This window comes from Dunckerocampus dactyliophorus, chromosome 16 (genome assembly GCF_027744805.1).
Source record: "Dunckerocampus dactyliophorus isolate RoL2022-P2 chromosome 16, RoL_Ddac_1.1, whole genome shotgun sequence".
In the NCBI taxonomy this organism is placed as follows: domain Eukaryota; kingdom Metazoa; phylum Chordata; class Actinopteri; order Syngnathiformes; family Syngnathidae; genus Dunckerocampus; species Dunckerocampus dactyliophorus.
The window spans coordinates 6,131,397-6,155,284 of record NC_072834.1 but is presented as its reverse complement, the minus strand read 5'-3'; the positions used below and the strand labels follow the sequence as shown (position 1 = coordinate 6,155,284).

The 23,888-nt window shown below is 41.8% G+C and overlaps 5 protein-coding genes across 6 annotated transcripts in view; 3 read left to right on the top strand and 2 right to left on the bottom strand.

Annotated features, from left to right (window-relative positions):
* Positions 1-289: 289 nt before the first annotated feature.
* pcf11 (PCF11 cleavage and polyadenylation factor subunit) lies at positions 290-9,204 on the top strand. Its single transcript, XM_054755800.1, has 17 exons — positions 290-667; positions 2,256-2,381; positions 2,615-2,797; positions 2,886-3,086; positions 3,669-4,645; positions 4,759-4,930; positions 5,011-5,326; positions 5,405-5,548; positions 5,640-6,874; positions 6,952-7,015; positions 7,108-7,209; positions 7,281-7,389; positions 7,478-7,661; positions 7,748-7,903; positions 8,022-8,114; positions 8,449-8,484; positions 8,561-9,204. Exons 1-17 carry the CDS (start codon positions 422-424, stop codon positions 8,795-8,797), a joined length of 4,581 nt encoding a protein of 1,526 aa, XP_054611775.1. The 5' UTR covers positions 290-421; the 3' UTR covers positions 8,798-9,204.
* Positions 9,205-9,310: 106 nt separating this feature from the next.
* ccdc90b (coiled-coil domain containing 90B) lies at positions 9,311-11,857 on the bottom strand. The gene is made up of 8 exons (XM_054755801.1): positions 11,688-11,857; positions 11,357-11,476; positions 10,854-10,957; positions 10,656-10,757; positions 10,474-10,587; positions 10,347-10,400; positions 10,130-10,244; positions 9,311-9,890 (listed from the first exon to the last, which is right to left on the bottom strand). The coding sequence occupies exons 1-8, from the start codon at positions 11,737-11,739 to the stop codon at positions 9,835-9,837; spliced, it is 717 nt and encodes a 238-aa protein (XP_054611776.1). The 5' UTR covers positions 11,740-11,857; the 3' UTR covers positions 9,311-9,834.
* Positions 11,858-12,132: 275 nt separating this feature from the next.
* alg8 (ALG8 alpha-1,3-glucosyltransferase) lies at positions 12,133-19,009 on the top strand. Its single transcript, XM_054754162.1, has 13 exons — positions 12,133-12,242; positions 12,930-13,008; positions 13,530-13,723; positions 13,805-13,914; positions 14,744-14,811; positions 14,876-15,002; positions 15,179-15,282; positions 15,382-15,502; positions 16,404-16,543; positions 16,668-16,807; positions 16,903-17,000; positions 17,114-17,186; positions 18,532-19,009. The coding sequence occupies exons 1-13, from the start codon at positions 12,154-12,156 to the stop codon at positions 18,764-18,766; spliced, it is 1,578 nt and encodes a 525-aa protein (XP_054610137.1). The 5' UTR covers positions 12,133-12,153; the 3' UTR covers positions 18,767-19,009.
* A 136-nt stretch (positions 19,010-19,145) lies between these two features.
* Positions 19,146-23,835, bottom strand: guca1d (guanylate cyclase activator 1d). The gene is made up of 4 exons (XM_054754173.1): positions 23,404-23,835; positions 21,728-21,877; positions 21,421-21,508; positions 19,146-21,353 (listed from the first exon to the last, which is right to left on the bottom strand). The coding sequence occupies exons 1-4, from the start codon at positions 23,599-23,601 to the stop codon at positions 21,229-21,231; spliced, it is 561 nt and encodes a 186-aa protein (XP_054610148.1). The 5' UTR covers positions 23,602-23,835; the 3' UTR covers positions 19,146-21,228.
* The window catches only part of rhogb (ras homolog family member Gb), a 32,723-nt gene continuing 29,891 nt past the window's right edge, over positions 21,057-23,888 (top strand). For both annotated transcript variants that reach the window (XM_054754172.1, XM_054754170.1), the window contains exon 1: positions 21,057-21,371. The gene's annotated coding sequence lies outside the window, so the exon portion shown is untranslated. The remainder of the gene's footprint in view (positions 21,372-23,888) is intronic.

Genomic DNA, 23,888 nt, shown 5'->3' with positions numbered 1-23,888 from the left:
AAATTACTTATTTTGACTTGTATTTACAAACGAGTTTTACAATTTTCGTTGCGTTTACATATTTATATTACAGACTTATTATACTTAGGTTACAGATAACAGACTTCATGTTGCGTTGAGGAGTCGTTGCGTAATTACAAAATCTCACACCACTTCCCTCTGATTGGTTATCCTTTATGTCTATTACTGAGCGGAGCCAATGACAATCAAACAAAGACTTCCGTTTGAATAAAAACGAGCCAATGGCGACCCGCTGACGCATTTTGGTTTGGTGACGTATAAAGGCCTTGCGTTGTCAGTCGCCATTTTCTGGTCGGCGTCAACTGGCGTAGAAAGAGCGACGGACGCTGCTCAAAAGTAATGCTCCAAAACCGGTATTTCAAAGAGAGTACGTGATCGAAACCGTTAGCTAAATGAATTAATGGACTGCCTGCTAATCAATGGTCATGGTAGCGACAAAGTTGGTCTAGCTTTCCCTCGCTCGTTCAACTCAAAGATGGACGACAGCAGCGCGGCGAGGGAAGATGCCTGCCGAGAGTATCAATCCTCCCTGGAAGACCTGACGTTCAACAGCAAGCCGCATATCAACATGCTGACCATTCTGGCCGAGGAGAACGTCAACTTCGCCAAGGATATCGTCGCAATAATTGAAGCACAAATAAGCAAGGTTTTTATGAATAGAATATTCTTTTTCTGTTTCAAAATGTTTGTCGCTGTATGTAGCTGGTTGCTAACTAAACATGGCGTCAGGCGTTCAGTTAATAGGCCAATACATGTCACCTAACGTTAGCTTTTGTTACATGTAGGTGTCCTGTTAATACAAACAATTCAATTACAATAGTTAAGTTGAAATTAAAGTAGCACATGCTTTACTATTTGAGAATATCGGAAACTCAAATTACTTAACATGTCCTTGAAAGTGAAGTGAAAATCCATCATAAATTTGTTTTCATAATAGTGTATACAGTGACGTGTATAAATATGCGTATATTGTCGTCTGATTTGTTGAGTAAATAAGTTGAGTCTTTGTGGCGTAATCATGTGTTACTCGTCCATTACGTCGACAAACGGGAAGTTGATTAGCCTAACAAGGAAGTGGAATTACGAAATCACTTTGCTTTTTCAGTTAATATTTTTTACCCCAAAGGTGTTGGATTACCACTTGCTATAATTTATATCCTATTACAAATTCACCATTGGGTTTCTATGCAAGCTGTTGACTTGCCTAGTTAATTTTTTTAGCTCATTGAATGACTCAATTGAGATAAATGGCTTATACAGTGTTCAAATACAATTTATATGATGGATTTCTACTTTACCTTTTGTAGTTTTTGTGTAACATTTGGGCCATTAGCAACTGAGAAATGCGACCCATTGAGACCACAGTCTGTTTTCTATATAATGTAATAAATTCGTTTGAAGGGTAGGAGAGACACGATCCTCCCATTTAAGAGAATTCTAGTCAGCAATTCGCCTCCCTCCGTGGTCATTGTTTGCATTTTGACGCCTGACAAAATTTTAAATCAGAACGTTTACCCCAGCTTTTCCATGCGGGAGTGAATTTTGAAATGTTTACTGACTGGTTAAAAAAATGTCCTAATAATAAAACATGTGAAATGTGCTTTTTGTCATTTTTTATTTCCCAGTGTAATTTATTGGTAGAAATCTGGTTTCATTTAATGGCAGAAGTTGAGCCTGACTCTGGCTGGCTGTTAAACAAAAAAAAACAAACACATGCTGCATGATCACTGACTTGAGTCACAATAGTTTAAAAACGCAGCCGCTTTAACATGCCTCCCAAATAAACTGATTTGTGTTTTTCATTTTTTTTGTAAACGACTGTCGGGTAAACGACAAGTGAGTGCATGGGACTCGCTGTGTGCAGAGCTGAAGAGTCTCCACGGTAAAGTACAGAGAGTGGTCCAAGGAAAAAACCCTCTCTGGAGGTAAACTGGCTCTCAAGGACTTTTTTTGGATAACGGTGGATTTTTTTTCCCTCGCTAACCTCTGGGATGACTTAAACTGATGGACTGTCGAAGAGGATGCCTCCGGGTTTTATTTTTCTGAAGATGAGACTGATGGCTTTTGCTGTTTGTTTTTTTTTTAAACAAAGCGGTGTTTTTGGACTAACAGACTTTTTTGGGTTATTTTTGCCCATGTTTCTTTAATAACATCACATTTGTGTTAAATTTATTCTGCAATGTTGTTTTAACCCCTGTTGTGTTCTAAACTTGTTGAGTTCTCTATCACTCTAGGCCCCAGCTACCGAGAAGCTTCCAGTTTTGTACTTAGTGGATTCCATTGTGAAGAATGTCGGAGGAGAGTACCTTGCAGTGTTTGCTAAAAACCTAATCACGTCATTTATATGTGTCTTTGAAAAGGTACAGTTGTCCTTGTGGCCTTTTTCGTTTTCATTTAAACACTTGTAGCAGCCTCCACTTGTTTGCTTTAAAATTTGTAGTCTACTGCATACTCTGGCTTTACACTGTTACTATGAAAGTACTGGGTCGGTTATCACTGCTAGAACTTTTAAATGACAGTGTGTGATAATGGACATGTTTGAAAATAATGCTCTACTAGTAGTTGTGGACCAAGCCATGTCCTTTGTTTGTAGGTGGATGAGAACACTAGAAAGAGTTTGTTCAAGTTGCGATCAACATGGGATGAAGTGTTTCCTCTAAAGAAACTGTACGCTTTGGATGTACGGGTCAACTCTGTTGACCCGGCGTGGCCCATCAAGCCTCTGCCACCTATAGTCAACGCCAGTATCCACGTCAACCCCAAGTTTTTAAAACAGGTGTGTAGTCACAAGTGGAGCAATCATTTTTCGAAGTGGACTTCCCCTCACATGTGTTTCTCCTTCACCCCGTTCCTGGACTCGGTAGTCTGAGGATGCTTCTCCGAAACCTACCCCTGTGCAACAGGCGACCCCCGTCGCTCCTGTGCCTGGCCCGCCGCCGGTAAGTCAGTCCAGTCTGACCCAGGAGCAGCTGATCCGGCAGCAGCTGCTGGCCAAACAGAAACAGCTTCTGGAGCTTCAGCAGAAGAAGATCGAACTGGAACTGGAGCAGACAAAAGCACAGCTGGTAGGACAAACCAGTCGCATTTCAAATGAAAAATCTTATTTTGCGTGTTCATTGACAATATAGTTGACAATGTGCATTACATTTTTAGAGTGTGAACTATTACTGTGGGTTGTTGAGCTTTTACAAGTAACCTGACATTCCTATTACTACTACTGCCGACTTTCACTACTACATTTCCATTGAGATCAGCTTAAAATGTAAAAAAAAAAAAGTGTCTTGACATGTTGAACTCGTCATCTCTATGGCCCAGGGTCCTATTTGTGGATTGTGTGTTTGTTTTGGATAAATTACTTGGGTGACCTTTCGAATGGAAGAAAAAGCATGCTTTGGGGTTAACGTCATGAGAGGTCATCAAAGCCATCATCAAACCCTTTTAATTTGTGTGATTAAATCTAGTTGGCTACAATTTTTTTGATCTTGTAGAGACGGTGTACTCTTAACGTCAATCCCCACCAAAATCCAGATCTGTTTGACCATCAACCTACTGTAGGTCTACCAAGTAGAATTGGTAGAAAATTTAGCCCCTTTAGCTTAGCTTTGATCAGTGTGTATTTGTTTCAATAAAATGTTATTGTCCTGCAGGCAGGGGGGTTTACATTGCTAACGCCAACCCCACTTGCAACACCAACCTCTGTGCCGAAGCCGGTCGCTCAGCCCACTCCTGTGGTCCGACCCTGGATTGCGCCCCAGCCTCCGATCGAACCCAAGTTGACGACCAGAGATCCACGTTTGAACCGCATTGGCCCCTCAGCCCCTCTTCAAGGCAAAGAGCATCCTGCTGCGAAAAAGGAATCCCCTTCCGCAGTTGTAACTCCCGTTGTGACGCCAGAGAAAAGAGTGCCAGAGAAGCCAGTCCATTCAGAAAAGGTGCGGATCCCAAGAAAGGAAGACGAGAAACCCAAGCTTAAGTCTCCATCTCCAATGGCTAAAAACATCCAAAGTAAGACCAAGCATGCTGAGATTGAGAGCCAGAAGTGTACAGAGAACACAAAGAAAGATGCACGGGTGAAGAAACGTGGCCTGGAAAAGGGTGGAGAGGCTAAAGATGACGAACAGAAGGAGAAGAAAAGATGCAACGACAAGCGAGAGGAGTCTGCACGGAGACCTGAAACACCACGATCCAACAAAGGAAAACTTCAGAACGGCCTGGTGACCAAACACGGCCGCAGCCAATCTGCAGAGAAGACTGGAGGCAATGCTCGTACTCACGCCAGGAAACGTACACGCTCTCGCTCCAGATCTCGCTCATCCACCGCCTCGCCCAAAAGGAAAGACAGGAGGTCTCCCAAGAGTAGGACCAGGAGCAGCTCCCTGTCTCCTTCGCCATCCCGCAAGGTGGGGAAATGCAGGCGGAGAGGTGATGAGCCACAGCATGGCAAGAGTGGGTGGGATGACCGACTGGCATCCAAGAAGAACCAAACGGAAAGCAGGAGGTCTAAGACGCCTGCAGATGAGCATCGCTCCAAGTCAAGAGACTCTCCACGCAGCCATGACGGGGGCAGCAAGGAGAGCAAAGATGTTCCTCACCGCTGGAGGAGTGGCTGGGATGAGAACAAACAGTAAGGTTACCTCACTTTAACATTACACTAAGCATTAACCCCTCACGTATTGGTTTATTTTGGACCCTGTGTAAATGTATTATTGGTGACCTTACTACTCTTTGAACGTTTAGTGTAAAGGTGCCGGACTCTCATGCAAAACCTGGACCTCAGCGACATAAACCCTACAGCACCCCAACGCGTCCCACTACCCCACGAACCCCGAAACACCGCCTCAGTGTGGATGCCAATCTCCAGATACCTGAAGCTCTCAACTCTGCAACCAAGAAGGACCTGCTCAGAAGAGTATGTCAATACTTACCAAACACATTTATATTTTATTGTGGTTATTTGATGAGTTGAATGGTTTATCAATCCTTCTGTAGGCAAGCAAGAGCCTGGAAAATGGCGAGATTTCCAAAGATGACTTTCTGAACATGGCCCACAAGATTAAGAACTTCTTCCAGTATCAGGAGGAGAAGCAGCAGCAGCGCACTGAAATCTGGGACAACACCGGTGATTTCACTGCCAAGAAACAGATGCTGCCCGCCCCTCAGGAAGGCTTGGACCAGGCTCAGTTGACGTACTATGAGCACAAGTCCAAGCTTAAAAAGACGCAGGTCACGCACCGTGCCGCTGGAGAAAACTGGGAGGGTGCGGAGGAGTGTGACGAGGCCAACCGGGTACAACTGATTAGGCAAGGTGGGTGTTTGTCATACCTGAAGAACCCAGCAATGTAGTGCTCATCTGAAATCTAAAGTTCCTTGTGTTGGTTGACAGAAGAGAGACGAAGCAAAGAACGGGAAGAATCCAGACCTCCGCTCGCCCCCATGGTAGAGGAGTACAACCATGGCAAACAGTTCCCCCCCCTGAAATCTCTGCCTGGCCTTCGTTTCAGGAGGAGGGCTGACCCCCGAGAGTCCAGTAAGTATGCGCCATTGAACTTACAAAGAAAAGTGTCTATTAGACACAATAAAACAAAAGGCACTCAGGTAATTCTACTGTTTGTTTCCAGGTGAAAGAGAGTGGAACTCTCCCCTAACAGAACGGCAACGCTTCGATGACTGCGAGGAGCAGAAGAGCGGCTATGACGCTCCGAGGCGTTATGGCCCATCTGCTGACATCAGACAGCCCGATCCCAGAAGGCTGGACGGACTCCCTCCGTCAGGCGCCACTGTGCACAGAAACTGTCCAAGCCCAGCTGGTCTGGATCCTTCCGTCCCCAGGTTTGAGCGTGAACGCCTGTCGCCACTCCACCAGAAAGATGTGGGTGACATGAGCCCCATTCCTCGTTTTGAGAGTCCCAACAGTGAACACTCAGATGATGGACCCCTCAATCCAGATGCTCCTCGTGCCCCAAAGGCCATTCTTAAGGGACCGACTCATGAAGGGCTGCTGTGTAATATTCTTCAGCAAAGTGATTCCCCTGCACACACCCCTCCTCATGACGGAAACCACCCACCATCCCGGTTTGACATGGGCCCATCTAGGCCACACCCTGCAGGCTGGTACGAAGGTGGCGCTCCAGGGCGCTTTGACGGTCCAGGCAGGTTTGAAGGAGGCGGGCCTCCTCATCACAACATGCCAGAGAGGTTTGACGGACCACACATGTCTCAGGGTCCAATGAGAGGCGGGGACAACATCGGTCACTTTGATGGTCCGCCTCACCCTCAGGGCCCTGGGAGGTTTGATGGTCCTGTAGGTCCACAGGTTCCGCCGAGGTTTGATAGGTCGGGGCCTGGGCACTTCGAGGGTCCAATGCCGGGTTTTGAAGCAACACAGCACTTTGACAACAGCCCAGGACCCGGTCTTGGACCAATGGGCTTCCAGCAGCAGCGACCAATGCACTTTGAGAACACACTGAATCAGATGTCAGGCCCAATTTGTTTTGAGGGCCCTGGCCATATACCGCAACAGGGTGGGCCTCCACGTTTTGATGGCACCCCTGGCCAGCAGGGCCCCCCCAGGTTTGCCCCCCAACTCCCCAACAACTTGCAGCCAGCTATGCGACCGATGGCCCCTCCTATGTACGACAACACCTTCCCCCCTCAGCAGAACTTCAACATGGCTCCACCAGCTTTCCCAGATCCCATGAACTCTCAGTTCCACTCGGGGCCGATAGCATTTCCTACACAACCGAACATGCAGCCTGCTGCAAACTTCAACATTCTTGCTGCTCCACCATTCAGCCAGCCGGGAGCTGCCCCCTTCTTCAACCCATCAGTGCCTGCTGTCAACATGCAGCAGCCGGTGAGCTCCCAGTTTCACCTCTGCATTTTTTTTTCATGGTTGGCTTTTGTCATGTTAATGTTTGTTTGTTCTCTCAGGTTAATGTGGTGAACATGAACCAGCCCTTCCTACCTCAGAACCCAGCGACTTTTGGACAACAAGGTATGCTTATGCTGCTGCTTGTGAATGAACAACATAAAGCAATGTGATGTTGCAAGTGATGTTTTTTTTTTCCACTGCATCTTTCCCTGCAGAGAACCACTTTGGTCAAGTCGATGTCAATGACTTGCTGTCCAAGCTAATCTCTACTGGCATCATCAAGCCGTCACAGCCGGAGACAACAGTCCCCGACCATGGTCTGTTGGCTTGTGTTGTCCACACTCCAGTGAAGAATACAGTTATGTTAAAGTTGTCTTCCCCCTCCCAGAGTTAACTACTTCTACAGTACCGCCTCCTGCTGCAGAGGAAGAGGAAGATGAGGAGGCCGAGGATGATTTCCCAGATCTCACTAACTTCAAGGTCGACGATATGAAACAGTGAGCTATTTTTTTGTTCTTCTTTAACATCTCTTATGACGGTTGAGTATCTTAAGTTAACGTTGCCCTGTCATTCCTTTCCCGTCAGGCGTTATGAGAGCGTGGTGACCAAGTTGTACTCAGGGAACCAGTGCTGCCTGTGCAGCATGAGATTCACCACTACTCAGACCGACCTGTACGCTGACCATCTGGACTGGCACTTCAGGCAGAACCATGCCGGCAAGGTCGCTGGCAAAAAGATCACACACCGCCGCTGGTACTACAGCCTCGTGGTAAGAAGGCTCATTGTTGGCTTTTGCAGACTGATAATAAACACAGTGGGATGTTTCAAGGTAAGCGTGTCTGCCACCCCTTACAGGACTGGATTGAGTTTGAGGAGATCGCTGACCTGGAGGAGCGAGCCAAGAGTCACTTCTTCGAGAAAGAAAACGAGGAGGAGGTCCAGAAGAATCAGGCGGCGGCCAAAGAAAAGGAGTTCCAGAGCGTGAAGGCCACCAAAGACCAAGTTGGAGAGGTAAAGCTTTTTAGTTTTCTATAGAATGCCTTTAAAAGCCTGAATTGCTGGGTCTACATGTATTGGATGTATGTTTGAAAGGAGGCTTGTTGTCATAAAACTCTCATTTTGTCTGCAGTCATGTGAAATCTGCCAGGAGCCATTTGAGACGTACTGGGTGGAGGAGGAAGAAGACTGGTTCTTAAAGAACGCCATCAGGGTTGATGATAAGGTTGGTGAAATCACTTTCAAGTTCTGCTGCTTTTTAATAACTAGACTGACATTTGACACCCTCCTGGATGACATGTAAAATGGTGACTTGACTCACCTGGAGGAACGGTGAAAGACGTTTTATAGTGGCTATATTTTAGTAATTTAAAAAAAAAATATATATATATATATATATATATATATATATATATATATATATATATATATATATATATATATATATATAGCGAGCGTATCGATAAACGACAGTAAGGATAAATATTGCAATAGTTCAATGAATCCATATTTCGTCACACTCCTATATTTGATGCATGTTTCATACTCTCTCCACACAGAATTTCCATCCTGCGTGTTTTGAAGACTACAAAAATGTAAGTATCCAAAAACACAACAGATGGCAGCTGTTTACTGCTATTGTTTGTTTGACCTTCTGCCGTGTCGCCTCAGACGTCCTCATACCTTGACGTGACGCCGTCTCCTAATAAGGTGCTGACCGACCACCCGCTGAGCGCCTTCATAAAGACTGAGGAAGATGACAAGGATTCTTCGTGCTCCATCGCCATGGCAGCCGCTGCAGCCTTAGTCAAACATGAAGCCAGTTCTGAAGCTGGTGAGTGTGAACAACCGGTGAAGACTGAGGAGGAGCTTTTAACAGATGTGCAATTGGACGAGAAGAGCCTGTGAACAGCTGCACTTTTTCTTTGTTTTTGAAGAAAAAAAAAACTTTGTTGGTCGGCAACTTGAATACGTTTTGGTATTTGTGCCGTCACGCTGCTGCTTGGAGTAATGAAATGTTTCCTTTTTGGGTAAAAATGTAAATGATTTAATTTATACATTAAAATATTTTTGGAATCTGTGGCTGTGATTGAATGCAACAATGGCTGTAAATAATTTGATATCTCTGTTTTGATTTAATGACAAGCAGTTGCAGGTGTTGAGTTGTTTGTGGTGACCATTAAGGTAAGCATCATTCGGTCGATGGAATATTGCCTGCCCAGGAAGCTGCCAGATGCTTTTTTTGGGGGGGGAGGGGGATTTCAATAAAGTTTCGGAAACATATTTGCATTTGTGTGATTGTTCTTTGGTTTCATTGTTCTGCTTTTGAAATTCAAAATAAAGGTTTTGTGGATTAAAAACCTTGTCTGGTTTCTCAGTCATCCAAGTCATGGTAATCTGCAAGAATTGAATCAAACCAAATGTACTCAAGATGTTTATGTCCCTGACGTGTCCCCACCAGGAACATATGCTTCAATAGGGAAATGCAATACCTATTTTACAACTGAAAAATTATTTTGGACAAAAGGTGAAATGTCAAGAATCCAGTTTCCTCCATTCAACCTCTGTGGAGCTTGTTTTTTTCATTGTGTGTGTTGTGTTAATAGAGGCTCTAAATTTGTAGTTTTATGTATAAACACAATGACCAGAATCCAGAAATAATGAGATCTGGTAAAAATAAAAATAAAAATTCAGTTTATAGATTTTTACTTAAAAACTTCAAATGTATAAGCAACAATGTACATCAAGTTATGAACTATCTTCATACTTTACATACATTAACACAAATGAGTTTCTCAACAATATTGTGCCCATTTTTTGCCATAATATTTAAAAGTGTCAGTAAAAAGGAGCCTTCATTTCAAATTAAAAAAAAAAAATCTTGAGCAACACTTTTTTTGTCACACTTTGTGAGACGTGATGTAGACATGCGCACTTTCAGTGCTTCACCTCCATAGCCGGTAAACACCCAGAGCAATGGCCAGGCAGGAGAACACGGTTGCTATGGAGATACAAAACATCAACTAGAATGATTATAATTTCATATTTGATTATTTTAGTATAATATGAAAAAAAAAATCACAATTAGTATACAATATATTAGTATACAATATATATGTAAATTATTATTATTTTTATTATTTTATTATTTTGTTTATTTTTAGTTCTACAACACAGCCTAAAGATAAATATGCTGAAAATATGATTAAAAAAACAAAACATAATGACATTAAGTCTCACCTGCGAGATAACGGATGGTCTCCAGCTTGAGTGACTCCAGGACGGTTTTGAGCGAAGCCACCTGCAGGTCCATCTTCTTGCTGATCTCCATGTTGTCGTGATCCAGGCTGGCTTTCTATAATCAATGGCAGACCGCAAAAAACATACAATATGGCCATTAAAAAAGATCATATACAAAATGTGTAAACACAGAAATGGTCATTGATGTGACATTTACCTTTTGATGGAAGTCTGTACTTGCCTCCATCAGCTTCTTCTCCTGCTCTGTAAACTGGCACAAGACAAGCAGCTTAGTTGCATGTCCATGCATGCATGCATGCACAGACACGCATTTACACATTCACCATGTCAGAGACGCGGCTGCTCTCCAGGTTGATGTCCAGTTTGGTTTCCGCTCGCACCTTCTGACTCTCCTCCTTCAGTCGGTTGTGTAGCTGCTCCAGTTCCCGCTTCATTTTCTTCACAAAACACAAGGACTTGGCCAATTTCCACATATCTTGTCTTGTTAATTCTGGTGCAATCGTACCGTGTTCTCAGATCGCAGGTTGGCGAAGTCGCTCTTCTCCAGGATCACCATGTCCTTCCTGATGGAGTCCAGGTGGGCCATGATCTGCTGCAGGGCAATTTCCTGAGAAAAAGAAAATAAGAGCTCGATTTAGATTCAAAGGTCGCAAGATAGTGAACAATCACAACACGTGTGGTGTTCTGAATGATGGCGTCCCACCTGGTGCGACTTGGTCACCATGTCTTTATAAACAATGTCCATGTTGGCTGTTGTCAAAGTCACTAGAGCGGAGACGATGAGCTCAGCCTGGTGTTTCTCGAAACCTGGGAAAAACAAGCATGACATGGCCATAAATTATTTTACAACATACTGTATATATGCAGCTATTAGCCATTAGGTACATGCACAATATAATGAGATCCGATACAGGAAGTTGAAAAAAAGACTTAATATATATATATATATATATATATATATATATATATATATATATATATATATATATATATATATATATATATATAATTTTAATTATACATATATACCATTTATATTTTAAATTAGCTAATTAAAATGTACAAATATTTGGATATATTCATAGATTTTTTTTCGATGGCGTTGTATATATTCATGTATTTTTTCATGCTGTTATAAACATATATTCAACCATGCATATTTACTGTATCGACATAGTTGTTTTCATTTTTGAGTAGTTTTCTCACCGCTACTTGCCAGCTCGGTCACCATGGCCTGCGAGTCAAAAGTAAGCTTCCGCTGTTCCAGAGGAGTTAATTCAACTTTCCTCAGGTCAAAGGTAGCCACTGGCGTCCCAACATGAATATCTGTAAGTACACAAACCAGCTTAAGCAACACTTGTAGCTGGAAAACAAATACAAGACTGAGGTTACGACCATTTCTTGAAAGACATTTGGAAGCGTTTCGTTAACGTGTTTTGCACTTATCGACCACCGTAAAATACAATAAGTACAATCGCGTAGCTACTGACTAATATAAGCATAAAAATAAGGACATTATATTCTCCACAACTGTTACCTCTCCAAGTGGCAAGCTGTCGTAGCTTCCATCGCCGTAAGAGAGTGTTCATTCGACCCGGATTGGCCTTAAAAGTACAGTAAAAGTCACTTAAGTAGAGCAAGTTTATTTAATAACTCCAGTTGGCCCAGTATTACTGTTGACCCTGGCTTGTTGAATCACAAACCGGATGAAACGTCACGGCAAGAGTAGTAGTCTTTGTGTTGCCTTCTCGTACCGTGGGATTTTTGAATTTCTGTAGTCAAACATTTAAAAACGTCTATATCTTATATGGCATGTTAGCAATTTGGAAAAAAAACACCTACATGTCATAATTAATCTCTAAATAACACTTAATTGCATCTTTTTGTGTGTTATTTGGTCTTTGTGATGCTTTTGTGCTGAACTGTCCTCCATCGTGAGTGTTAGTCTTACCAGATCGTTTGCAATAAAGTTTCCAATTCAAACAGCACAACAAGGAAGTGTCATGGCGGCCGCCGCAGTGGAAAGTGGGAGCTGGTTTTTTGCTTTAGCACTGGGAGTTTCCCTTCTCAAAGTTCTGTTTATCAACGCCTAGTGAGTCGAAAAGTGTTTTTTTACGTTGACGTGTTGTGTCAGTTCAGTTCTTTTTGCACAACAAAGTACCGCGATTTAATATCCGGCTAACACCGGACCGACTGGCTCGCTACATCAACTAAATCCATCCATTTTCTATACCGCTTCTCCTCATTAGGGCATGGTGGAGCCTATCCCAGCTGACTTCGGGCGACAGGCGGGGTACACCCTGGACTGGTCGCCAGCCAATCGCAGGGCACATATAGACAAACAATTATTCACACTCACATTTATACCTATGGACAATTTAGAGTCACCAATTAACCTCACCTGCATGTTTTTGGTATGTGGGAGGAAGCCGGAGTACCCGGAGAAAACCCACACGGAGAGAACATGCAAACTCCACACAGAAATGCCCAAGGGACAATCGAACCCAGGTCTTTCCGATTTCCAGGCTGTTACTGTGTTGGCCAACGTGCTAACCACGAGCCCACTGTGCGGCCCATAAACTAAGTCATTTTTGGAGTAAAGCTTGTGTTTTTTCATTATCTGCTGAATGCAGATGTAAATACTGGTAACATGACGGGATGAATGCGAACATCCTGGCACTTTATGACGGGATCCGTTACTGTAATAAAGAAGTTGCAGACATTGATGTTGGAGGAAATGTCACTGGAAACAAAAAACAAATTTTTTTTGTGTGTGTAGTCATTCCACAGATTTTGAGGTGCACAGGAACTGGTTAGCCATCACTCACAGTCTGCCAGTGTCCAGGTGGTACCATGAGGTGAGTTAGTGTCTTCATTCTTTCTTGTCATGGAATATTCTCATTCATCCAGGTCATTGTGCTTCTAAGGGCATTGAATCGATTGCCACTGGACTGTTCAGGTTGTTTCAGGAGATGTTTCACATCTCATCCAAGCATGCTTCATCAGTTTATGCTCACTGATGACCAGATCAGACAGCTCTAGTGTGAGGGGATGGTGTGAAATCCAAGTATTTAGCCCCTAAGGTAGAGGCAACCCCCAACCAAGAACGGTCTCACTCTTTTGGGATGCAAAATGACAGTCTTACTTCTAAATACTGGAACCAATTCCTTCACACTAGAGCAGACCTATCTAGTCTTAATCATAAACTGATGAAGCTCGCTCGGGTGAGAGGTGAAACGTCTTCTAACCTGAACAGTCCAATTGCAATCAATGCCCTAAGAGTCTTATGTTTGTCCTTTTGAATAACTACTGCACCTTGCTGGTCAGGAAAGTTAATGCCAACTCTTTTTCTTTTTCTTTTTTTTTTTCTTCTATACAGAACACTTCTGAGTGGACCCTGGACTACCCGCCGCTGTTCGCCTGGTTCGAGTTCAGTCTTTCCAACATAGCTCAGTACTTCGATAAGAACATGTTGGTGGTGGAGAACCTCAACTACGCTAGTCCGGCCACCGTCCTTTTCCAGAGATTTTCTGTAATCTTCACTGATGTCCTTTTTATCTATGCTGCAAAAGAGTGAGTGTCAATTTGAGCCACTATTATCTCTTGTATACATATTTCTGCCTGTCATTTTTTATGTCGATTGTCTTTCTGCAGGTGCTGCAGGTGTGTTCAGGATCAAAAAGGCACTCGAGACATCCTCAGTCGTCCGTCTTTTGTCCTGGCTGTGCTGCTGCTGTGGAACTTTGGTCTTCTCATTGTTGATCGTATCCTTAACCCTTGAAGCCAGGATCCTGTCTTTACTGTAAGTTGTTTCCTACAGCGCCACTGCTTCAGTTAAACATCCCAACTTAAAATAGATTTCAGCTGAAATTTGTTGTCTCAGAACTTCCTTGCAATATGCAGTCAAGCTTCGGTTTTTGAGCGTCCCAGTTGTCTCATGGTTCGGTTTTGGGTTAGCGTAATTGTGTGTAGTTTACTCTGTTTGCCCTGTATTGTATCATTCTGTGGAATCAAGTGGCCAAACAAAGCACCATACTTGTTGCTGACTCACTGTGCATTATTTAGTGTGAGAGAGCTAAATAATATCAATAATATGTTCCATCTTGGCAAAGAAAGAAGAAATCAAGGAAGCTAATGTTGTGAAAGTTGTTAAGCTATCATAATTTTTACTTAGTTTTTATTCACATCTTATAAGAAATATTTTGGCGTATATGTTTAAAAGAGAAATGTTGATTTTACTATTTAACTGCTAAATATTTTGTTTTACTTAGTAGTTTTCATCCTGTTTGAAGTTATGTTGCACTAAAACAGTGTCATTGTACTCTGTTTGTACTCTGTTTAAATGATGCTTCAAAATATAAACTATGACATTTATTTATTTATTTATTTTTTCACGCTGTCGCCATATTGCAATATTATCATTATCGTGAGATACCCTGAGATTCCCAGTCCTATCCACAACGTCTAGAAAATATTATATTTAGCTCCAGATAGCGACGGATTCCTTTGTAATCGGTCCGATAGACTGTTAAAATGATACCATTATCATGTATTGTAATGTTGACGTCATGGCTCCTTCATATTGTCCCTCAGATATTCATTTTCAGTATAATGGCTTCCTGTTTGGTTTCCTGCTGCTGTCAGTAGCCAAACACTTGCAGGTAAAAATTCACAACAAGATTGAAGTCTTCTTACAGTCTGCAACGTAACTTTGGCTTTGGACAGTCCCGGCACCTGCAAGGGGCGCTGCTGTTTGCCATCCTCCTCAACTTAAAACACATCTACTTGTACGTGGCGCCTGCGTACGGTGTCTTTCTGCTGAGGAGTTACTGTTTCACTCAGGATAACAGCGGTACGTATGCCTAACACCCTTGTGGCACCACAGCAGCTACCTAATATCATCATAGCAGTCACTTAACGACGTCGGCGCACCCCAGTATCCACTTAATAACACAGCTGTAGTATCACTAGATGACATCATTCAATCTATCAATCATTCAAACCATGGTGGTTTTTTTCCCTGTGCAGACGGCTCCATCAGATGGAGGAGTTTCAGTTTGCTTCGTATGCTGGCTCTTGGCAGCATTGTCTTCACCGTCTGCGCACTTTCCTTTGGCCCGTTTGTCATCATGGTGAATGCATTTAAGACCATGAAAGGGATTGATGCAAAAAACATGATTTTAAATGAAATGTCATGATAAAGAAGGGTTGTAATTTGTATTTTTTTGCAGGGTCAAGTTCCTCAGGTACTGTCTCGTCTCTTCCCCTTCAAGCGAGGCCTCTGTCACGCCTACTGGGCGCCAAATGTCTGGGCCCTCTACAACATCCTTGATAAAAGCTTGGCCACGCTTGGTAAGAAGAATGGAGACATACTTTTCTCTTCATAGAAAATAATGTCAAGTAAATGAACTGGTTCCAGAGTCACTGTCCACTGTGGCCATCATAATACAACCTTAGATAATTATACAGGCAATGTTTTAAGTAATATTTTAACATTTATAGCTGTCATACAGCTGTAAAAACAAGTTAACTGGTATATCATACAATCATACAATTCCGCAAAGTAGGATTCAATATTCATAAATGTAAAATTTTTGTAGTTAGAGCATAGAAAACCTGTCTGTGACTTTGTAAATACAATTGTTGACATTATTAGAACCCTGTAGACATAAAATAACACCCCATAGTCACCTTTACACTTCTATTATTCTTTGTTTACTACACATTGATCAACTGTGATGCAGTGGACATCACTGGTAGGACATGAGACGGCCGCCGCTTTAAACATAGCATACTACCGAGCTAACTAGTTAGCCTCCAATTTATTTATTTTAAACTTAAGAAAGGGTTTGAAATGGAGTGGGGAAGAAGGACAAAGTAAGAAGCTAAAAACTTACCACTTCCACTCGGAGTAGGAGGAGGACTTCTTTTCACCATGTGTGCAAAGGTAATCTAATCTAATGTCATGTCCCATCACTGTAACATTACTGACGTCTTAGTGACCAGAATACTACATATAACTTGTCTTTCTGTAATTTTTTACTAATAATAGTCCATAGTCAACCACGTGATTTAATTTTCGAAAAACCCAGATAGAGTGAGTGAGCGATGATCGAACTGCGATGCAGCGAGGGCCGACTGTAAAACTATTTCACAATATGTTTGCACAGCAAGCTCTGGCATATTTTTCAAGAAAAATTTGGTTGGAGGTTTGACATTGAAGGACTCAGTAATAGATCTTTTTTTCCGCCAGGTATTCGTCTGAAGCTTTTAGATGAGACAAAGCTTCCTCGGGCCTCCATGACAGGCGGCTTGGTTCAAGAGTTCCAACACTCTGTCCTGCCCTCTGTGTCTCCATCCATCACCCTCGTTTGCACTCTGTTGTCCATCCTGGTGAGTCCTTCTTAAATCATCCAAACCCTTCACTCAGACATTGGCAGGTTGTCAGCCTGCTTGCGGTGTCATAGAATTCCTTTAGTGGGATCACATATACTGTCTGTGTGGTGTGACTTAATAGCCTGCGGTGGCAACCATCTGGCTGCGTCCCCGCGGTGCTCGCGGTTTTCTGCGCTGCCTGCTGCTCTGCGCTCTTGGCTCCTTCATGTTCGGCTGGCATGTCCACGAGAAAGCCATCCTCATCGCCATTCTGCCTCTCAGGTGGCCTTTGTTATTCATGTAGACAGACTAGAATAGAAGTTTGTCATTGTTGTTGTACGGATCAAGTCAGCAATTTAGTGTTTTCCACAATGTAGCCTGCTGGCGGTCAATAGCAGAGAGGATGCTGGCATCTTCTTGGTTCTGACCACAACCGGACACTACTCGCTGTTCCCGCTGCTCTTCACCCCAGCAGGTAAAACAAGTGTCATTTGTGTACAGTATGTTAAAAGAAACACCATATTTTTTATGCACATTTATTTTAAATTTATTGTTATATTGTGATGACAATTTTATTTTTTTTTTCAGAGTTGCCCATCAAATTTGCACTTATGTTGATGTTCACCATCTTCTCTTTTGCTGCTCTGGGGAGAATACATAGGTGGGAAACTGTTTTCTTCCATGTATTTAGAATCAATAACACCCTGGTTTATATTGTTTTAAAGCATTGGCTTGTAATAGTACACATTTTGTGCTCAGAAAATCTTTTTTTTTTTTTTTTTTTTTTTTTTTATATTTTGACGTTTTTTTTGCAATATTGCAATTATTTATCTCATAGTATCGAAATTTAAATTACCATATAATTCTCATACCCTAATGAGGACAAGCGGCATAGAAAATGGATGGATGGAGTATGACGTTGTATTAGGGCTAAAGTTGCACGTTAACAGAAATTTCCTTTGACAGCACTATTTTTTTTTAATGCTTTATTAACATGCACACGTCCTGTTTGACCCTCGTAGTTTTAGCAAACAGTGGTGGATGTTGAGCCAAAAAGATTGAGTAGAAATTGACAAAAAAAGGGTGTTTTGAATGGTAAGTTTAGCTCCAAAGCCCTGGCAGATGACTCTCGCAATAAGACCAAAGTTATTTGTATCTACTGTTGCTGTGAGTTGACGTCGACTGCCAGAAAGAAGTGAGAAGGTACTGAAGCCCTGCCAGTATTTTCTTTCATTGTCGTTTATACAGTGGTACCTTGGCAGTGTCTCAGCTGATTTTTTGTTTTGAACTGCGAGCTAAAATTTGAGTTATGAGCTGCTGCAGGCGTAGCCGAGGACGGCTATTTTGGGGGCTTGTGTCGATGTGGCTGACTAGTCACCGGGAAAGATTTTTAACACATCAGCAAAACATACGTACATTACAGTGATCTAATATAAGCTATTTATTATGTATTATGTAAAAGTTTAAACGGTAAAACTTCAGCCCCAGCCAGGAGCCCAGTCCCCAAAACCCGGCCGGAGGTACCAGCTCACACAGACGGGCTGCCTCGCTGCGCAAGCAACAGCCAGCAACTTGCAGAGGTTGAGAGAGAGGGAGTGACAGAGCGCACAACAGTAATTATTAAGCTGTGGTGACGCGGCTTGTTAGGGCTGACTGTTGTAATGCATTGACCAGCGTCTCCCTCCGCAACCACCATCACTCGCCCACGACAACAAGCGAAATAGAGTTGTGGTTTGCTCATGGAGCTGACGCTAGAAGCCCGACGCCGACGAAGATCCACGAGGCCATCTGTGGCCTGTGGGTTATTCGTCATTGCATCACTGCAGAAACAAAATAACATTTTAAAAACGGCAAAAATGGTAAAAATAGATCACGAAGCACAATGAGAAAAGGCTGAAGTGTTGACACCAACAACCAATAACACAAAGCTTTGTATTTAAAGACAAAGCTCCAAATATGTAGCCCTTTTTTGGTAGTGGAAATGTTGAAACGTTGTCTACCCCCAGTGGACAGGGGTCTCTACTGCGCCCCTTTGAGGTCGTCTACCTGTCTGGCCTGGTTGCTGTGGCGGTTACCTGCGAGCTCATCTTTCCCCTGTCGCCGTGGCAACAGAAACTACCCTTCCTCCCCCTGCTCGTGACGTCAGTCTACACCTCGCTGGGTGTGTGCTACTCTTTCCTGCGTCTCTACGCCAGTCTCCTGCGACCACAGCAGCAGGTCCACAAATCCAAACAGCTGTGAGGGAGGCTCGATTCCTGCGCTAAGCCAGACGTGAACTGTTGTCTCAATCAGGTAACAAGCAGAAACATCATGCCTTTGGACCCATATGGTGTCTGTTTCCCAGTCCAGTTGATTATGAATTTGCCTTGAGGAAAAAAATCTGGCCAAAACTGACACACAATGTGGACATAAAGATGTTTTTTTTTTAATTTTTTAAATATTTTACCTGAATAAAAAGTACATATTTGAAAGAATAACGTTTTATATTGGTTTTATATATCCTCTGTTGCCACTGTTGCTAGTATTTCCATCGGTTTTGTATAGAAGTGACACTTGAGTAGAGAAATAAAAACAAACATACAGTGCTGTTTTGGAGAAAATGTAAATGAACGCAACAAACACCAGTTTGAAAACTTTTATTGATAAGGCAGCACAAAACTTGATTTTTTACAATGAACTTAATTGCTTAAGGGGAAAGACTCACTGTAAAAATCTATTGCACAAATAACTGACGGTAATACACATGCTAACTTGCTCGGCCATCAGCAAGGAGTAAGCAAGTTTCACGTATAACGCTGGTAACGTATAACATGTCACAAGTAGAGCGCTATTTCTAGCAAATTGAACAATTAGTTTGCATGCTAACCAGTTTTGTAACAATGTAGCACATATTTCAACCAGTCTAGCGCTGATGCTAACATGTAGAACTATCACTTAGCAACTTAGCACAGGTGCTTTGTTCTACCTTTTAGGTGGCTTCAGTTCCTTGGTGAAGCACGAGGCATTTTCCATGTAACATACATGGTAACCCCTTGATCTGATCACAAACGTCATCATATAAAAGTAAAGCCACTCATTTGATCCGATCCACCGTGCACGTACCGGTACATTGTTTTCATGAAAAGCATGTGCTCGTTTGCTTTGTTAGACAAACTTTTGACGAGAAAACCGTAAACTCTATCAGCTTGGACCAACACTGTTTCTTGGAAGCTATTTTGACATTTGAGCCTGCCTGAAGCTTTTACACTTCTAAGAGGATCAGGGTAAACGCCTGCTGACCCAGAACAGACTCCCAGCATGGTGTTATAGGCTGGGTCCTTAAATGTACCTGACGTCAAAGGTCGTAGGACACAAAAGGAACCTAACTTTTACGGAACATTGAAAGTGTAAAGTATGTTAACAGAAATAACAGAGCTTCTAGTTTTAGGTGCTAGCAACATTTTCTAAGTCAAAGTGCAAAGTGAAGTCGAAGTGAAAGTAAGGTTGAATTCTATCAGAAGCACAACCAATTATTACTTTTATCCAACATGTCGAGGAACCTGTTCTGTGAATGAACTAGGGTAGTATTTCTAGCGTTTAAGCATCTTCACCTGGGTGAATATTAGAGGCACACTGAAGGAAAAAAATGCTGCTTCAAAATAGGGAACTATTATGTGAATGATGACATAATTTTACTTTGGGGAAAAAAAGGAGTCATTGTTCTACCAAAATGTTAATAGTATGAAAGTAATGGGAATAAAATTGTAATTTTACTTGGAAAAAGTCTGAGAATGAACTTGAAATAAATTAGTCCTATTCAAGGAAGTTGTAATTATGACAATACAGCTTTAGTATGTCAATGAAGTCGGAACCTTACCAGGAAAAAATGGCAGGACAGTTAAGAAAACGTCCTAATTACAAAAATGTTACGGGAAAAAATATTTTTAAAATAATTTTCCATTAAAAAAAGAGTCTTATTATGAGGGAAACACGTGCGAAAACAAATGTGCAACATTACAAATTACAATAAAAAAGGAGAATGATCAAAATAATAAAGTTCTAACAAAAAAAAGTAAAATATTATGGCTATAAGGTTATAATTTTACTTGTGAGAGTGGAATTGGTTCAAAAAGTTGCAATTATGAGAATATAGTCAAAGATAGTCACAAGGGAAAAATAAGTAACTTTAGGAAGACAAAAAGAGTATGAAAAGAACAAAGTCCAAGTCTTATTAGACTAAAGTAATCACAATTTTACAAAGAGTAACGTTATAGTATTTGAAAAGTTGTAATTTTACAATTTTCTTGTGATTTTATGCTTTTCTTTTCAGTGTGACCCTACTACTCCTTTGTTTGCTTTGACTTATACAGTATGTAAAAGCCAACAGCATTTGGAATATGAGAAAGGGCATCAAATTTCACATGTGTGAGCTCTTGACATCAAGATTTAAAGTTCTTCAACTTAAATCAAGATACAGGCACTAAAATTGATGAACTGACTCTGTAAGGAGGTAAAGAGACATGTTCAATCAAAAAAAGGAAACGATTGTTTCGCTAGTGTAAGCCACCGCACGCAACATTACAACAAAACTAGCAGCATTTGTGTCCATTTTAAAAAGAAAAGCTCGGTAACCTCTCTTTTAACGTCCTGACATCATGTGTCTTTGGGATGGGGGGGTTGAAGCAGGTTTTTTCAGAGTTTTTCTTTGGGTTTCAGGTCATCTCTCATCCCCTCCGACCCTCGACAATGATGACTAGCACGGGCGTCAAATCCATCAGGTTCCTCAGCATGTCCATGATGTCTTCGTGGTCTTTAGCCCCCTCGATGAACTCCTCCAGGGTCATCTCACCTGATGAATGATATTGTGGTAAGTTGGCAGGAAGAAGGAGAACAAGTAGTGTTTTAGCGTGTTTTACCTTCTCCTTTCACATCGATTCTCTCAAATATGAGCGTGACTATCTCTTCAGGGTCAATGTCTCGGTTTCGTGTAATGTCTTGGATGGCCTGCGGAGGGGGAGAAACACATTTTCTCATATCTATTTTGTGGTATGAGTATTGATACCCAGTGAGCAAAGTGGCAGAGGTTGAACTCCTGCTGGACAAACTGGGTCAGAGTCATTCGTCCCAGTTGCATCCACTTGCTGTTATCAGATACACTGAGCTGATTCAGCAGATTAGAACCCGTCATACTCTCTTTCTATGGTGCATGTTTATGTTAATTACCGAGAATATAGTCTCCAACTCCTCTTTGTCGATTTTTCCGTTTCCATCCTGGTCAAAGAGTTTGAAGTACCACTTAAGCTTCTGGTTGATTTCTCCTTTCAGCAACAGACTGATGGCAGCGATGTATTCCACAAAGTCGATATAGCCGTCCTGCACAAAGACAACACGCGCTTATATTATCGCCGTCCAAATTTCCGCAGTTTTATGTTTTTCTCAATGAAGACATCATAGACATTAATAGAAGTCATACACCTCTCATTCAATCACTGCTGACTGAGTGAACCTCATGGTGGAGCTGGAGGAAACACCAGTTTGACTTCCTGATGGAGGTGGATCAAAGTCAGGTTCTTTAACAGTAATTCTACTTGGAAGAAGTTGTAATATTCAAATAACAAAGTTGGAATTACAAGACTAAAGTTGGATTTTTAACATTAGGAGCATATTGTTATGAATTTTATGAGGAAAACGTGATAATTTAGAAACAAAAAATAAAACAAATTTTATCAGACTAATCAATTGGAAAAAGTCTAATTATTAAGAGTTTATTAAACATTTATTATTAAATTAATATTTTATTTTTTTTCCCTGTTAGGGGTCCCCACAGCATAAACGGTTTTGGCTTAGGTTTTACATGATTTCCCTTCCTGGCCCAAGCTGGGTTGGGAATTGAACCCATATTCTCTGCCATGAAAAGCATAAGTGTGTAACATTACAATACCAGCGATTTGCGTATTTCATTTTTAGTATTAAAAGAACAAAGTCATAATATTTTAAGCGCAAAAAATTTGAATGTTATTAAAAAATCCTCGGGAGGGTGGGATCCTTAATTTGGCAAATTTGGAGAAAAAATTATTTTGAGACAAGGTTTTTGAGAATGAAGTTGTAATTTCAGAAGAAAAAAATTGCAATTTTACAGGAACAAAGTCTTTGTACTATGGGGTGGGGGCGATTTATTAGAATAAAGTCCCAGTTTTGCTTGGCACAGTCGGTAAGGTGAAAGAACAAAGCTTTATTATTCAGATTAAAAAAAAAATCAGTATTTTAAAGGAATAAAGTTAAAAAAATTACAAGCAAAAACTTGATGCTTTGAGAATTTTTTAAGAATAAAGTTGTAATATGAGAAAGAAACTGCAAATTTATTTAATAAATAAAATAGTACACATATAAATATGTGTAATAAAGTATAATGATATAACTTTTTTTAATGGAAGCATGTTCTTCTAATGTGTTTTATGCTTATCCTGTATTTATCATTGGGTATTGTTATTATTTTAATGTATACAGTATTCTTGTGATTTTACTATTATTTTCAGTGTGGCCTGAATGTTCGTCGTCGTATGCTTTAACCTCGATTATGAAGATCCACCCAAAATGAACCCTGTTAGTCTGGAGTCTGGGGCGTGGGCAGTCCTTTCTCATTGAAATTTAGTCTTGGGGCGTTCTAAACCACTCGACCATTATAATGAGACTGTGAATCCAATAATGTGTTCTTAATAAAGTCACTGCTGGGATGATAGCTGTGCACGCTAACACTCTAAACCAATTTGACAGTGAGCCCGTGAGTGTATCTGTCTTGGCAACGACCCGACTCTCTTAACAACCATGACGCTAAACGTTTTGATTTCTGACGTACAACTTGTTTTGTGTTCTCAAACCACATGGTCAAATTCGCTTACCCCGTCCATATCGAAGGTGCAGAAGACCTGGTCCACGTAGCTGTTGGCGTTTTCGGTCATGCCCTTCAGGTTGAGAATGGTCTTCAGCTCGAAAAGCGTAATGAGGCCTGACGGCGACTCCCGCATGAACATGTTGTACCAGTGGTGCATGTCCTCTGCAAGGATGTCATCCAGGTTGGAGCCGTGGTTCCCCATCATTCAAAGGTACTTTGTGTTCCTTCAAGAGTTTTTTGGGGGGTGGGGTAGGGGAGGGGGTGCTACAAGAACAGGGGGTAGGAGGTCTACATCCAAAAGTGTGCAAATGCAAGGTAGACAACACAGATGTAGGAAACGATGAAGGAAAACTACCAACGTGGCTACAACTCCATGGGAGCAAGGCCAGCAGCAAGCCTGAGGATGCTGGAAGCAGCCCGCGTGAGTGACTCTGCAGGCGGAGAGCAAAAGGATGCTCTAACCCTCTTAGGTCCTGCAAGAAGACTAAAAGG